At 40.9% G+C, this 12852-nt stretch overlaps 1 protein-coding gene across 5 annotated transcripts in view; it reads left to right on the top strand.

Moving 5' to 3' along the window:
• BTRC (beta-transducin repeat containing E3 ubiquitin protein ligase) overlaps nt 1–12852 on the top strand; it is a 118920-nt gene that overhangs the window by 19315 nt on the left and 86753 nt on the right. For 4 of the 5 annotated variants that reach the window (XR_014618623.1, XM_084290386.1, XM_084290385.1 and 1 more), the window contains exon 2: nt 8568–8675. The exons of the other annotated variant lie outside the window; for it this stretch is intronic. Coding sequence is in view for 3 of the 4 variants with exons in the window: in XM_084290386.1 (XP_084146512.1) it covers nt 8568–8675 (108 nt within the window). In the remaining variant the exon portion in view is untranslated. The remainder of the gene's footprint in view (nt 1–8567; nt 8676–12852) is intronic. 5 annotated transcript variants of the gene reach the window in all.

The following is a 12852-nucleotide window of genomic DNA, read 5'->3' as shown; positions in this document are numbered from 1 at the left end:
GGTTAAGCCTTTCTTCAGATGGCTGCGTTGTGCTGCTGGCAGCCTGTAATGTCCCGTCCCCTGATCTTGACCCTTTGAAGACAGGCTGCCGTTGACTTCTGAGGGAAGGACAGGGGTAATTTTAGTGTGCAACTGCAATCAATAGACATGTTCCAATCCCTAGGTGATACTGATGCCTTCTATGATTTAAGCCAAAGTGAGAAATTGGGCAAATTAGGCTCTTAATTAGCTGAAACACTTGCAAAACATTATTTTGATTGCCTTAACAGAAGTATCATTTGAAGTGGCTTGTGAGATGTGGTAATTCAGAGTTGAAGCTAATCCCTTCCCTTCGTATACTATTGTGAGCAAGTGTGCATCACATAGGATATGTAATATAATGTGTTCATCTGAGCCTTTCTGCCTCCCACTGTCTTCTGGAGTGGAATTTTTAGGGCCAAGTTATAAACCTGTAAATGTGTTTTATGCTGGAAATTCTTGGTGCTACCTTAACTAGATTGGTACCAGCAAAGGCCAGCGTAATCAAACAAGGCGTTTGAGATATTAATGGTCTGCACTTCGGTCAAGTCAGCTGGAAAACAGAGTGGAAAAACCAGGAGTGGGGTGAAAAGAGGATTCTTTCACTAGAACTGCGCTTTCCTAGGAAAAAAAAATGCAATGATTGGAAATATTTTGATTTTGTTCTAGTGGTTGATTTCATTGTTTGGCATCTACTCTTTAACTTCAAAAGCGTATCTTCTATTTTTGATGGTCCCATATGCTTTTTACAATCCAGTTACTAACTCCTTGGGTGGAAAGTAGAAATAAGCTTTCTTTCTGCAGTTTGTTATTAATACTTGGCATTCGTGTCGTATTTTGAGAATGTCAAGTGCTTCAAAGACATACCTGTTATCCTCGGAAAGCTTTTGTGTGGTATGTGCATAACATAACAATCCTGAGAGTTTCAGGAATTACACAAAATTGAAGATGGGGGAAAATCTAACAAAACATCCATTTCATCTCTCCGCCGATGTAGGATTCTTCTCTGCAGTTCTTGTGATGGAACTCCAGACCTGATGTATAGAAGAGTCTCAAGCTGAGGAGGCTTCAACTCATTTCTTAGTAGTAGGTTTTAGGGATTTTTTTAAACCCCATAGATGTTCAGGTTCAATGATGCTTAAACAGTCAGTATAGTGCTCTTTCTGCTTTTTGTTACAAAAGTGATTGCTGTCTTCTCCACTCCCTGATGTTCAGTGCTTGGTGTTTGTGTCAGAGCTGCATGTTAAGGACCCGTTCTGGTCCCTGACACCTCTCAGGCAGGGCGGTTCTGTTGTCCGTGCTGTGCAAATGTGGAGCTGAGATGCTGTGTTCCTCTTTACTCCAGCACATTAAGAACGCCTGTTCAAAGAATTAGATTTTGGGTCTGCCGAGTCTCAGGCTGCCTCTTTCATCCTCTTCCATTTATCTCTTGTGACATAATAAGATTTGAAATTGTTAGAAGTTCCGACAAAATCAGGCTTTGGACATGATGGGGCTTAATAGCAACTGTTTCTTCTCTAAGTAGACCAAGAGCATCTCCATTGTAACCCGTCAGATAGTTGGCATGCTGTAGACCGTGATGAGATTGCTTTGAGTAAGTTTGGGTAGGTCTTGGGTTTAACAACACCATCTTTGTTGCTTAAAGAAGCATGCACAAGTCTCTACATGTACTTGTTACACTCCTTAAGGACGGGAATGGCATCTGAAGCAATGCTCTGCAGGTGCACTGCTTTAGATAAATCAGCTTCCCAGATTAAAGAGCTGTAATTATGGAGACATTAGTATTGTCTAGTTCAGATATGATCTACATGAGTTCCCTCTAGCACTTGGCAAGTGAGGATCTCATACACCTTATAGCTGGGAAGTTGGCTCCTTTCTGGGGCACGTAAGTTCTGTTGATCTTGAATCCCAGAGCTCCAACAACTCCAGTAACCACTCTTTGAAGAAAACATTTCTTCACAAACATTTACCTAAAAGCTGTGATCTGATCCTCCCGGATCCAGTTCAGGTAAGAAAATATTTGGATAGCCTGAATATGTAATCCCTTGTCTACGTACCTTATCTTTGATATTTAAGAGCAGTTAGTGAACTGGAATCTCTTGTAAAAAGTTACTGTAAGCTAGGGAGTTACCAGAAGATTAGAGAAGAGTTTGCATAATATGTGTGTTCAGGAAAATTTACGGAGCAATTATATGAAAAGTGGGAGGCTAAGGGAAAAGAAATCATTTCCAGTGGTTTGAGCTGTTTGTGCACAGCAGAGCTTGCAGAATGCACTGAGCCCACGAGCCTTAGGGTGAGTGGGGAAACCTCTGCACTGAATTCAGTCATCAACGTGGGTGTAAGAAGCCCAGCACCTCCTATGCTTGGAATAGAGGAAGAGTGCTGGGCTTGAAACCTACTACCATGTTTCTACATCTGATTTGTGAGACCTGATTGTCCTGAAGAGCTCTGCAGGAGCTAGGAACATATTCTCTGCTCTCCAATAGTGAGGAGTTGGGTTGCTTGTTTTGTAGATGGTGAAAATGCTTTGAGGTCCCTGAGTAAGGTAGCTCGATGACTTTTCTTACAGCAAAACAGCAACAAACAACTTCTGATAGTTGCCATATGTGTGACCTAAATGCCTGAACACAATAGAAGCTGAGAAATTGTGAAAAGTGCTGGTTTTGACAGCAACAGAGTGTTGCCCTTCACAATTCTGGTGCAGTACGTACCAGCTGGAGGAGCTGACAGCTTGTGGGCTGGTTGAACCCTGGGAGATCCTTCTCGTGGTCACACTCTGAGGAGTGCTGTAGTTTCCTCTTTATTTTATAACTTAATCTTACTGTGGAAAACCAGCCAAGAAGTCAGCGATGAAAAAAGTCAGCATTATTTTAGATGCAGAGAACCAGGGGTCTGGAGTATAAGGAGGTGTAAATTCTAACTCTAGGTTTTGGTTTAATTAAGACTTACAGATTTAAAAGCTTTTTCTAATATATATTTTCAAATGAAAAAAAAGACAAACTTTTGGAGAAACTTATAAAAGTATTAATTTGCTCTGAGCCACGCTAGTCTCTTTGGTAAGTTCATAATTAGGCAGGATTTTTTTTTTTAAATGGGTATTTTTGTCTCTCAGGTATATAACTGCTCCATAAATGGTAAATCTGTATTCATATGTTGAGGGTTTTTAAAGGCATATTATTTACACAATTCACTGAAATGGCTCCTCTGAAAGCTGGGTGGCTCTCTCATGTAATTACGTATTTAGCATGCCTTGTATCCACAGTTCGGATAGGGGGGGAAAGAAAGAAAAAATAAAGCCCCACAAAGAACTACTAAAAATAATTCTTGTTCCATTTTTGTGGATTTTTTTGAGGCTGTATCATACAACTTTTTCACAGTTAAAAACCCAACAAGATCAAGTGCTACTGATGCTAAAAAATGAAATATATTTGACAGATTTTTAATTGTGAAAGCATGCAGATTGCACCAGGGATTTCTTTTCTTTATATCTATGTCATGTATTTAATCAAAGGCAATACCTATCTGAACAGCAGAGAGGAAAAAAAATACAAGATGTATATTAACCTTTCTGTATATATGAGAGGTCAAAAGGATGAAAACTAGACCAAAGAAATAAACCCAAATCACTTCTAAGCAAGAAGCAAATTTCTGGGATTAAGTTTCGTGACACCAACATTTGCAATGTAAATAGCAGCTGCCTTATCTAATATATTTTATATGATGTATTGCATTCTGCAGTGACAGGAATAGTGCACATCAGACACAGTGTGAAAGTGCTGTGTGTTGTATTATTGGCACTGGCTTAGTTAAATATGTGGCCAAAAAAAGTCCAAGAGGAACTGAGTGGGCATGAAGGGTTTGGGGTTTGTCCTCCTGCTTTTTGTGTTGTGTTCTAATCATGAATATTAAGGATCCTAGTAACATCTTAGCATTTATTTGATAAAGCATTGTAAAAGATCAAAATTCCCAAGGCGTACTTCCTACAAAAGGCATGCAGGAAGCAGTGCTCTGAAAGAGACTTCTTCAAGGAGAATTGTACTTCCCAGCCATCCCGTATTTGACTTTTCAAGAGATGAGATGTGGAAAGACCTGTCTCATCACTCAGGCCTGCTGTATCAAGTTTTATTATGTTTTCAAGTTTCCCTTTATTTTATTTGCTGCAGTTTGCGTGGTAGAATTTCCAGTACTTCTCTTTGCCTCTGGTCCCGATTTTAGTATATTTACAAATTGTGCCCTGTTTCTGTTTCTGTTTCTCTTTGTACAACCCTTTCCAATTCCATCGCTTATGATCAGTCTCATCGCTTATGACTAAACAGCTAAAGCCCCTTTTCTCTGTTTTTAAACTCTTCATCTTCTCTTGTCGACACGTCACATTCTACTTGTGCTCCTTAATGAAATTATTGGGTGAACAGGATCTTAATCCCCATCTCCCAGGAGAAGAAGAAATTAATATTGGTTTATCTCAAGAGCTGAACTACATGAAGCACTGGACAGTGTGCTAGAAGAGGAATAATTCTCAACTAGGAAAGGATTGAGATAGATATGGTTAGCAGCTGAAGTTAGTCTTTTGTATAGTTGACCAAAATTAGCAATTGGGGAAAAAAAAAAAGGGTTTCCTTTTTGGCTTTGCCACTGACTTGTTATGGTGTGCACAAATGTATGTTATGTTGCCTGTACATCAAAGGCATTTTACATGCACAGGTTATCACAGGGCTGAGTGCAGGGTTCAGGTAGGTTATTGCCCTTTAGTATGGAAAAAAGGGGCACAATTAAAGGCATTCATGCTATACTACTTTTAATTAAGATCTCCAAAGTGTTTATAAGGAAAATATCCTTAAACTAGTGTTCAGCTTTTGTTGTTGCTTACAGTGAGCTCAGTACAGTGCATTTGTATTTTCACACCTTCTGTGCACTATAGTTGGAAAGTGTGGTGGTTCAACAACTGCAGTTTTTTTTTCTCCTCATGTAGAACCAGTTAGTTTTGGAGGAGAAGGTGATACATTTCTGACCTGTAACATAATTTACTAAAACTGTGTTAGTTACCTGTAGTATATTGTATTTGCCGAAGGACCAGAAGAGAACAAATTTGATCAAAAAGCAGCCTGAAATTGCAGCGTATAATCCTGTAACGCAATAGGAAATAAAGTAAATCACAAATTTTTAGCAGTGGCAAAAGTTTAGCCAATGGATGTGTACCCAGATTTGTCTTCAGGACATCAAATAATTGGAATAGAGGGTAAGCTATTAGTGGCAAAACATCTGATGTAGTCCAAAATGTTCCTGCAGTAGAGTTACAAGAAGAGTTGGGTAGGTTAAAATACGGCTTCCCTTCAGCTGGGTGCCACTGCCCACTCAGCTCAGCCTATTTGAATTCAAAGCAAGGCGAGCCCATTTAATCACCGGTGGAGCAGCTGGTACCAGCCTCTGTCAGGAGGATGCTGAACTTGCTTCCAACTCTGTTCTCTGCGTTTCTGCAGTGGGAAAACATATTTCAGAGTTCAGGGAACGGAGTTCGCGGCGAAAGAAATGTGTATTTCATCAAATAATTCCTTATCTAATGCTACTTATTGTCTCCTAAAGATGCTTAGCTGTTATAAATTAAAAGCTTTGCACCACCGGGTCAGGAAGGCGCGCAGACACCCGCAGCCTTAATGCAATCGGGAGAAAGGAAGGTGGAGAGGCTGCTGCACCCCGGCCCAGTACTTAGCAAGCAGTATCAGCGTTCCCATTTGGCCGTGGTCCAACCTCGGTGCCTCTGTATCTTTGTTTTGAAGAATCGATGCGGATTGACTGGGAGTTCAGGAGAGGATTTTGTCAGTCAGCTTTCAAGCAGAGAGCACAGAGGCCGGTCCCTCGTTTGTGGAGCTGACAGTACAAAAGTGAGCATTTGACACGTGGCTTGCTCGGTGGCTGGGGACAGAGGCTGTTGAGATTTTCTGAGATCAGGCTGTAAATGAAGTTGTTCTGTTGGGTCACTCATCTGATTTACACACAAGCTGTTTCTATTGAAGCACCTGGGGCCTTTTGTTCATGCTTGTGAATAAGCCTCTTTCAGTCAGCAGCAGTAATTTAGAGTCTCTGCTTCCTTCAATAGGTAACAGGCAAGTACAGCAATGACATTTTCTCCCAGTGTGTGTGCATCTTCACTTTTTTTTTTAAGCTGGGTAACAGAACTGTATCAGTAATGTGAATTTTGGTACATACCGGAGCAGATTCAGAAGTCACCTGAGGTGTTGGTAATTGTTTACTGTGTACTTCCTAGTTCTGGAATAATACTAAGCAGTGAGGGCACATGAGTGAGTACCAGTGTCCTCTGCAGGTGCAGGGCAGAAAAGACCCTCAATGTTCTCCTTTCTGGTGGCAATTTTAGAGGAACATAGCATTGTAATTGCCCTGGCACAATGGAGAGCCCAAGCTGCTGCTTGTAGTGTCTCCATCTGACTGGAGCCACCTCTCACATCAACTTTGAGGCAACATGAGTGAGCATTGCTGCTGACAGAGTGGCCCTCCTTTTTCCTGCTTCTCTTTCTGTGCTTTGCTCAGTACATATATTTAAAATGACCTCTTTTATTTTGCCAAACCTACTTTATTGGCAATCAGGTCTTCATCTAGTTCATCATTGCAGGATGAAATATTGAGTGAGCCCAAGGAACGGGACAGCCAGGGAAGAGGAACTAAGGCTGCGGCAAGACTTTGCTAACAAGTCTTCATGCACACACGAAAACATAGGATAGTTATTGTCTTTTTTTTTTTTTTTCTTTTATTTGTATCATGTCCTGAATCTTAGGATGGCTAACGGTAAACAGCTGATGCTTTCCGAGTAAATTTGCTTTATGTCATCAGGGATACCACGTTGCCCTTAATCTCCTTTGTTACTGTGATGTTCTTGGAGAGTGTTGACAGCCAGCTTTGATTGAAGTAAATATCAAATTGGATAAAAAGTAAACTGTAGATGTACACTTATTTTTTTCTAAGGCTTACCATTACAACAGCTTTGATAGCTGGAGCCATACACGTGACACTGCAAAGAAAAGATTGCTGGCATTTGGAAGGTGTTGGTATGTGGGAGTGAGTGTCTCCTGGAAGGCTAGGGTGGCAGACAGGGAAGCATGGCTCAGTTCTGGTGCCTGTTACAATACTGTGGCTCTAAGTTTTTGTCTTCAGGAAGGGCATTATCTCATGTGAGGATTAATACTACAAAGTACTCATGTTCTTGAGTTCCCATGTCTTTGTAAGATGAAGAGGTTTTAAGAGAGAAAATGAGGTGGGGAATTTATTTTAAGGTACCTTAAACTTCCAGAAAACACACTTGTATAGGTTCTGTACCCCAGTAATCTTTTAATACTATTTCTGGAACAGCAGCATAAATTGCGACAGAATAAACCAAAGAATGTGGTGATAGACAGGGTTAATCTCTCTCTGGCTGTCTACGCACTGCCGAATTATGAATGTTGACCATCACCTTTCTGCTCAGAGATGGGTTTTGTTGCTCCTACGTAGTAATCTAGTGCAAGATTTTCCAACCCTCTTACGAGCAGCAAGAAATGGTGGCTCAAAAGGCAGCTGTCATTTCATACCCATTCCAGCTGCCCTTTCCACTCAGATTTCTCCCCTTTTTAAGGGGGATGGGAAGAAAAAAAAAAGACTGGAGGGTTGCAAAAAGGAAGAGTGCAAGGGTTTGAAACCTCTAGCATCTCATCTGTCACATCCTCCAGTTTTCATAGCTAGCTGCCCATTTACAATGTACTTGTTTTTCCCTGCCTTACCGGTAATTAGACAAATGCAGCAGTGCTTATGGCATCAAAAATTCTCTGGCTGGTAAAAGCAATAGCTGTCATAATGCATCCCTAGATTTAGCAGTAGCGATTTAAAATGAACAAGCAACTCCCTGTATTTCAGGAAGTAATGGCTTTAACTCTACAAAATGGTTAGTATTTTCCTTGACCGGCTGCTTTGGCTCCTTTTTTTCTTTTTTTTTGTATTTGTGCTTTCGATGATCAGAATTTTTGTTGTAATAATCGTATTTTATTTCATGAATAACAAGGCAAGCAGAAACACAAAATCCTATAAAGTGTCACCAAGTTCCTGTTCACCTTGACCTGCAGGTTTTTCCTTCTAAACCCCAATGTACAAAAAGCCTGTTCTTTCCCTGCCAGTATTCCATTTAAAGTTGTCATTTGCTTTTCTGCTTCCCTTGCAGAATTGCTTGCTTTGTGCTGTTTTGTGCCTGGAATGTGCTATGCATGGGGAAGAGGTCTGTTTAATTGGAAGGGAACTTTTTTTTAGTGAAAAAACTCGCACATTGGTGTAGAAAGCTGATCAAAAAATTACTTTCCTGATCCATGATGCCTTTTTCTTGCTACTCTGACATCCGTAAAGCCTTCTCGAAAGGAAAGTGTCACCAGCAGTTTGTGTTCTCTTAAAGATGTCTCAGTCTTTAAGGCCAGTTGCAGTCGTGTTGATGCCATTTGGCTAAGCCTTGAAAGTTCCTGTAATCTGTGCCATCCTGTCTCATACAGTCCCATCTCATAGTTGTCCTTTCTCTGCAGTGCTCTATGCCCAGATCTCTGTGGCTGGGCTGCTCCAGCCTGGCGGACAGCATGCCCTCGCTGCGATGCCTGTATAACCCAGGGACTGGCGCACTCCCAGCTTTCCAGGTACTTTCTGTCTCTCCACGCTCCTCCTTTTTCTCTCCACCCATGTATGTGTGCATCTGCTTCTTTACTTCGTTTGCTTTACCTTCATTTATCCTGCTCCATACTGTATGCCTCTCCTTTGTCATTCAGAGCTCCTCCAGTATTTAAACCCATCTTGCGTAGATTCAGGGTGGCTCAGTACTGGGGCATTTCCATTTCTTTGATTTAATACAATTATTTTGTCTAAATTGGCTTGGTACCATCATCTTTTTCCATTGGCTTTCAGTTGTGTCAAAAATACAGCACTTAATTATATTTGGCAACCAGTACCCATCACACAGTCTCCAATCTGGCTGTTCATCCAGTGATTCCCTTCCTATCGAAATTTTCTGTGTGCCATTTGGAGGACTGAGGGGGTGGGTTCATTGCCACAGTGATAACTGATGCCAGCTTTTGTTTCCTTCAAGTTTGTTAGCAATAGTCTGGACACTTTGATTATAGAAAATTTTTGTACGAGTAAGCTGTCAGTCAAATGGCAAGTAAAGGAACCTGGTTTTCTTTGGCCTTTGAATTTTAGTCCAGCTTTTCTCAGCCATGAGACAGCTTTTTGCTGGACAGGGTTTGTTCAGATGCTTTAGGTGACCAGTGACTCTTACAAAATTGAGTTACTCTCCTGTGGGTGAAGCAGCTGGTAGCTTAGTGTCTAGAAATCTAAAGCTCAAGATCATTGCAAGCATTTTATGCTGGCAAGCGGGTACAAAAAGGAGACCAGAGGAGGCTGGACTGCAGAGATCTGTTCTTGTCAGATGCTCTCTCTGGGTGATTGTGTGTGAACTGCAGTGACTGGGGGACCTTAGAAGTATTTCTGGAGAGTGCGCTCATTCGAGTTCCTGGTAGGATGAATGTTTATTTCCAGGTTTGTACTGCTGGATTTGTTGACTGAACCTGTGGCAGAGAGTTTTATTCACCAGCATCTTGCAAAACCAGGCATAATGAATAGGCTAGAATTGTCCTGAAAAATTCTGAATCATTTTGTTGGGAGTTCGTTACCCGCTTCTAAAGGATAACGTGCAAAGATAATTTTGAATTTGGCTGCCTGCTTCCAGGACTAGGAGAGTACAGTGGAAATAATCGTCTCAGTCTCAGGGGAGGCTTAAGTGTATTACATCATTTTGCTGCAACTCTTTTTGCTGACCCAGCACCAGCACTGATGGACTCTGGAAGGTGTCCTGCCAGGCCTCCTCTGCTAAAGCAGCAAGCTTTTAGTGGAGCTTTCCATGGGGGAGGGGGAAGAAGACTTTTTATTAGTCTAAGAGGACTCTGGAGACAACAGGCAGAATTTAGAATCCTACTTTTAATCCTGATTTGCATAATTTGACTAAATCGGATGAGCCTTATTTTTTGGGCTTTCTGCTGTTGAATAAATCTCAGATCTCTTTAAGCTCAGGTTTTAGAGAACCTTAGCAGTATATTGAAAGCAATTTATAAACTCAGATTGTGACTTCTTTCTACTTGAGTTATTTTTGATTACTCACATTAAATGTATATTACAAAGGGGAAGGGGAACTTGCCTCTTTTAGCTCAAGATGTTCTCGATAATGATAGCTATGTACAGTAACTTTTCTGCTAATATGCTGCGTTGATATTTGGGGTCAAATGAGTCAGAAGCTGAACCATTTACCATGTATTGCCTTCTTGGAAGTGGATCAGGACTTTGACGTTTGCATTCCTGCAGATTTAGCAAAACATTTCCATGGGTATTTAGTGACTATGGGAATTGGGGAAGGCTGCCTCCCTTGCCATCTAAAATGGTATACCAGTAGTCTGCATAGCACTGACTCTGCCGAGGAATTCATTTAGTGCCTATTGAGAAACTAAATGCCGATAACAGCTTCTGCAGCAATGAGTCATCCATATTTCAGCCCATTTTTTTTCAATGGGCTTTGATCCCCATTAGCTTGCATGGTCTGCAGAAAACTCCCCTCCAGGAGGCATGGCTTCTGCATTTTCCAGTGCAGTAGTCTAAATGGGAGTGGTTTGAAGCCTGCTTGAAGCTGTGATATTGAAATATTTCATCGTTCTGTAATGCTTTCTTTGGTATTGAATCTTCAGGAAAGCATTAAAGACTTCTTTGTACCCCAGCAAATTTTCCTCATATTAAGTTATTTTATTTTTTTCGCTAGCAAGCTTGAAGTAACTGGAGAAGCATATCAATGTTCTTTGCTTGTGGCAAAAGAGAAGGTGCCATCTGGAAGGCTACTTAGTCACTGCTGAATTTGTCTAGTTATTTACATGCTTACCTTCAGATGCTCAGACAGAAATGTGGAAACAGGCTCTTTTTGAATAGCTCAGTTAAAGCCCTGCTGACTCCTCATGGGAAACATTGGCAGATAGTCGATTTAGAGATGATTCTGTTAATATGTCAGATAACTTCATTTTTCTTCTTTGTGTGTTTTTATTATCGGAGACACTTCTGTGAAAACAGGATCTTCTGGTTCCTTAGCTCCATTTGGCAATCCTCGCACAGTGGGAAAGGTTTTAAGGCTAAACCCAGGAATGGGGGATTAAGGAGCTAGAAACAGTTGTTTTTTTAAACATCTTTTATCTCAGGGCTTGGCAACTGATAGTCTGTTGTGTAACTGAATTTCATAGAGATCATGGTGAAAGAAGGCAGCAAATTGGAACATGAACTCTGATAAGGCTTTGTGGGAGGGGGTTAAAAAGGGTGCTTAAAAAAAGAGAAAAAGGCCAGCCATTTCATTTTCGGTGTCTTGGATGCTGTACTGTCACTCTGCAAAACAACTGAAAGCTAGGTTGCAAGTAGATTCTCCGAATAATAAAAAATAAACTTATGCAGAGTATATTTTTCCTAGAAATCCATGTTTCTGAAGTTTCCAGATGTGCCAACAGGTGCCTGTTTTCATGACATTTTTCATTTGAAGATAATTACTTTCCCCCTTTTAAAATATTTTCCATGCATGCTTACGGGGCTCAGCTTATGTTATTTTTCATAGTCACAGTTCTTTGAAAATTCTGATTTACAGTTACACCCATCAACGATGCCAAGAAAATGACTGCATTAAACCTTTCAGGTTTGCATAAGACCATAATATTTCCTTTAATTTATTTCTGTAGGCTACTGTGTGAATGCAGACTCTTAAGGAGCAATTTAAAAGTCTTGCCAAAGGTTATGTATCAGGGTAATCACGGAGAGCAGTCCATCATCTCTTCATTTTTACCCAATTGACACTACTTACAAATATTGGCTCCACTGTAGGTTGTAAATGTTTTGGGACAAGAGTCATGCATTATTTTTATTTTTTATTTTTTTTTGTCTGGAGCCTAGGCACCAGTGAAAAAGCAAAAAGTAGTCTAATCAGCTTTATTTTGCTGGATCCGAAACTCTTACTTCTCTAACGGGCTCTTGTAATCGAAAAGGAGAATTGACTTTCTTGTGGTGGAGGTAGCCGCCTCTTGTTGAATGAATATGGAAGTGCTTTTCTCTGGAATGCCAGAAATTCACATTTTGCCTTACTTGAAGTGAAGGCTTTGATCATAAAGAATGGCTGCATCCTGCTGCATCAGTCAAATTGAAGTAAACTGCAGGGTATTTAAGGTTCTGCAGTATGGGTGTGATTTACACTGCTCCTCTTCTTTGGACAGAGACCGCTTTTGGAGAAGGGTGAGTGTCAAAGATGTAAACAGTCTGGTGTAATGGAAGCATGTTGCACCCATGAGATAGAAATGAATTAGTTTCTCACATTATTTTTACATCTATTTTTTTTTAATTGTTAGAAATGGTCATTCTTAGTTTCCTTCAGATTGCCCTTGCCTCTTACCTTAAAAGTTGGCATTTTACTGCTGAGAAATGCAGAGTAGATGTGAGTAGTAATAGTAGTACTTTATTTATGGCCTTACAAGGAGGTTAAAGCCAAAGTCTGGCGGGGTGGGCAAGCTGTGCACGCTCAGAAATGCGTTTGTGAGAAATGAATTTGATGGATTTGGAGGAAGACCTTCACTGGTAGGTGGAGATGGGTACCTTAATGAGGAGAGAGATGGGGTGTCCCGTCCACACACCCCACCAGCCTCAAGATGTGGCCTCCCTCGCCCAAGGCTGCTTTGTATTCCCCCCTCTCGTGCTCTCCCAGCGGCTGTGTGAAATGTGCCCGTGGGCTGTTTACAGGGAGCCTCTAAACCA

Source organism: Netta rufina (assembly GCF_964035555.1).
Source record: "Netta rufina genome assembly, chromosome: 7".
In the NCBI taxonomy this organism is placed as follows: domain Eukaryota; kingdom Metazoa; phylum Chordata; class Aves; order Anseriformes; family Anatidae; genus Netta; species Netta rufina.
This window is presented reverse-complemented; position numbering and strand designations above follow the sequence as displayed.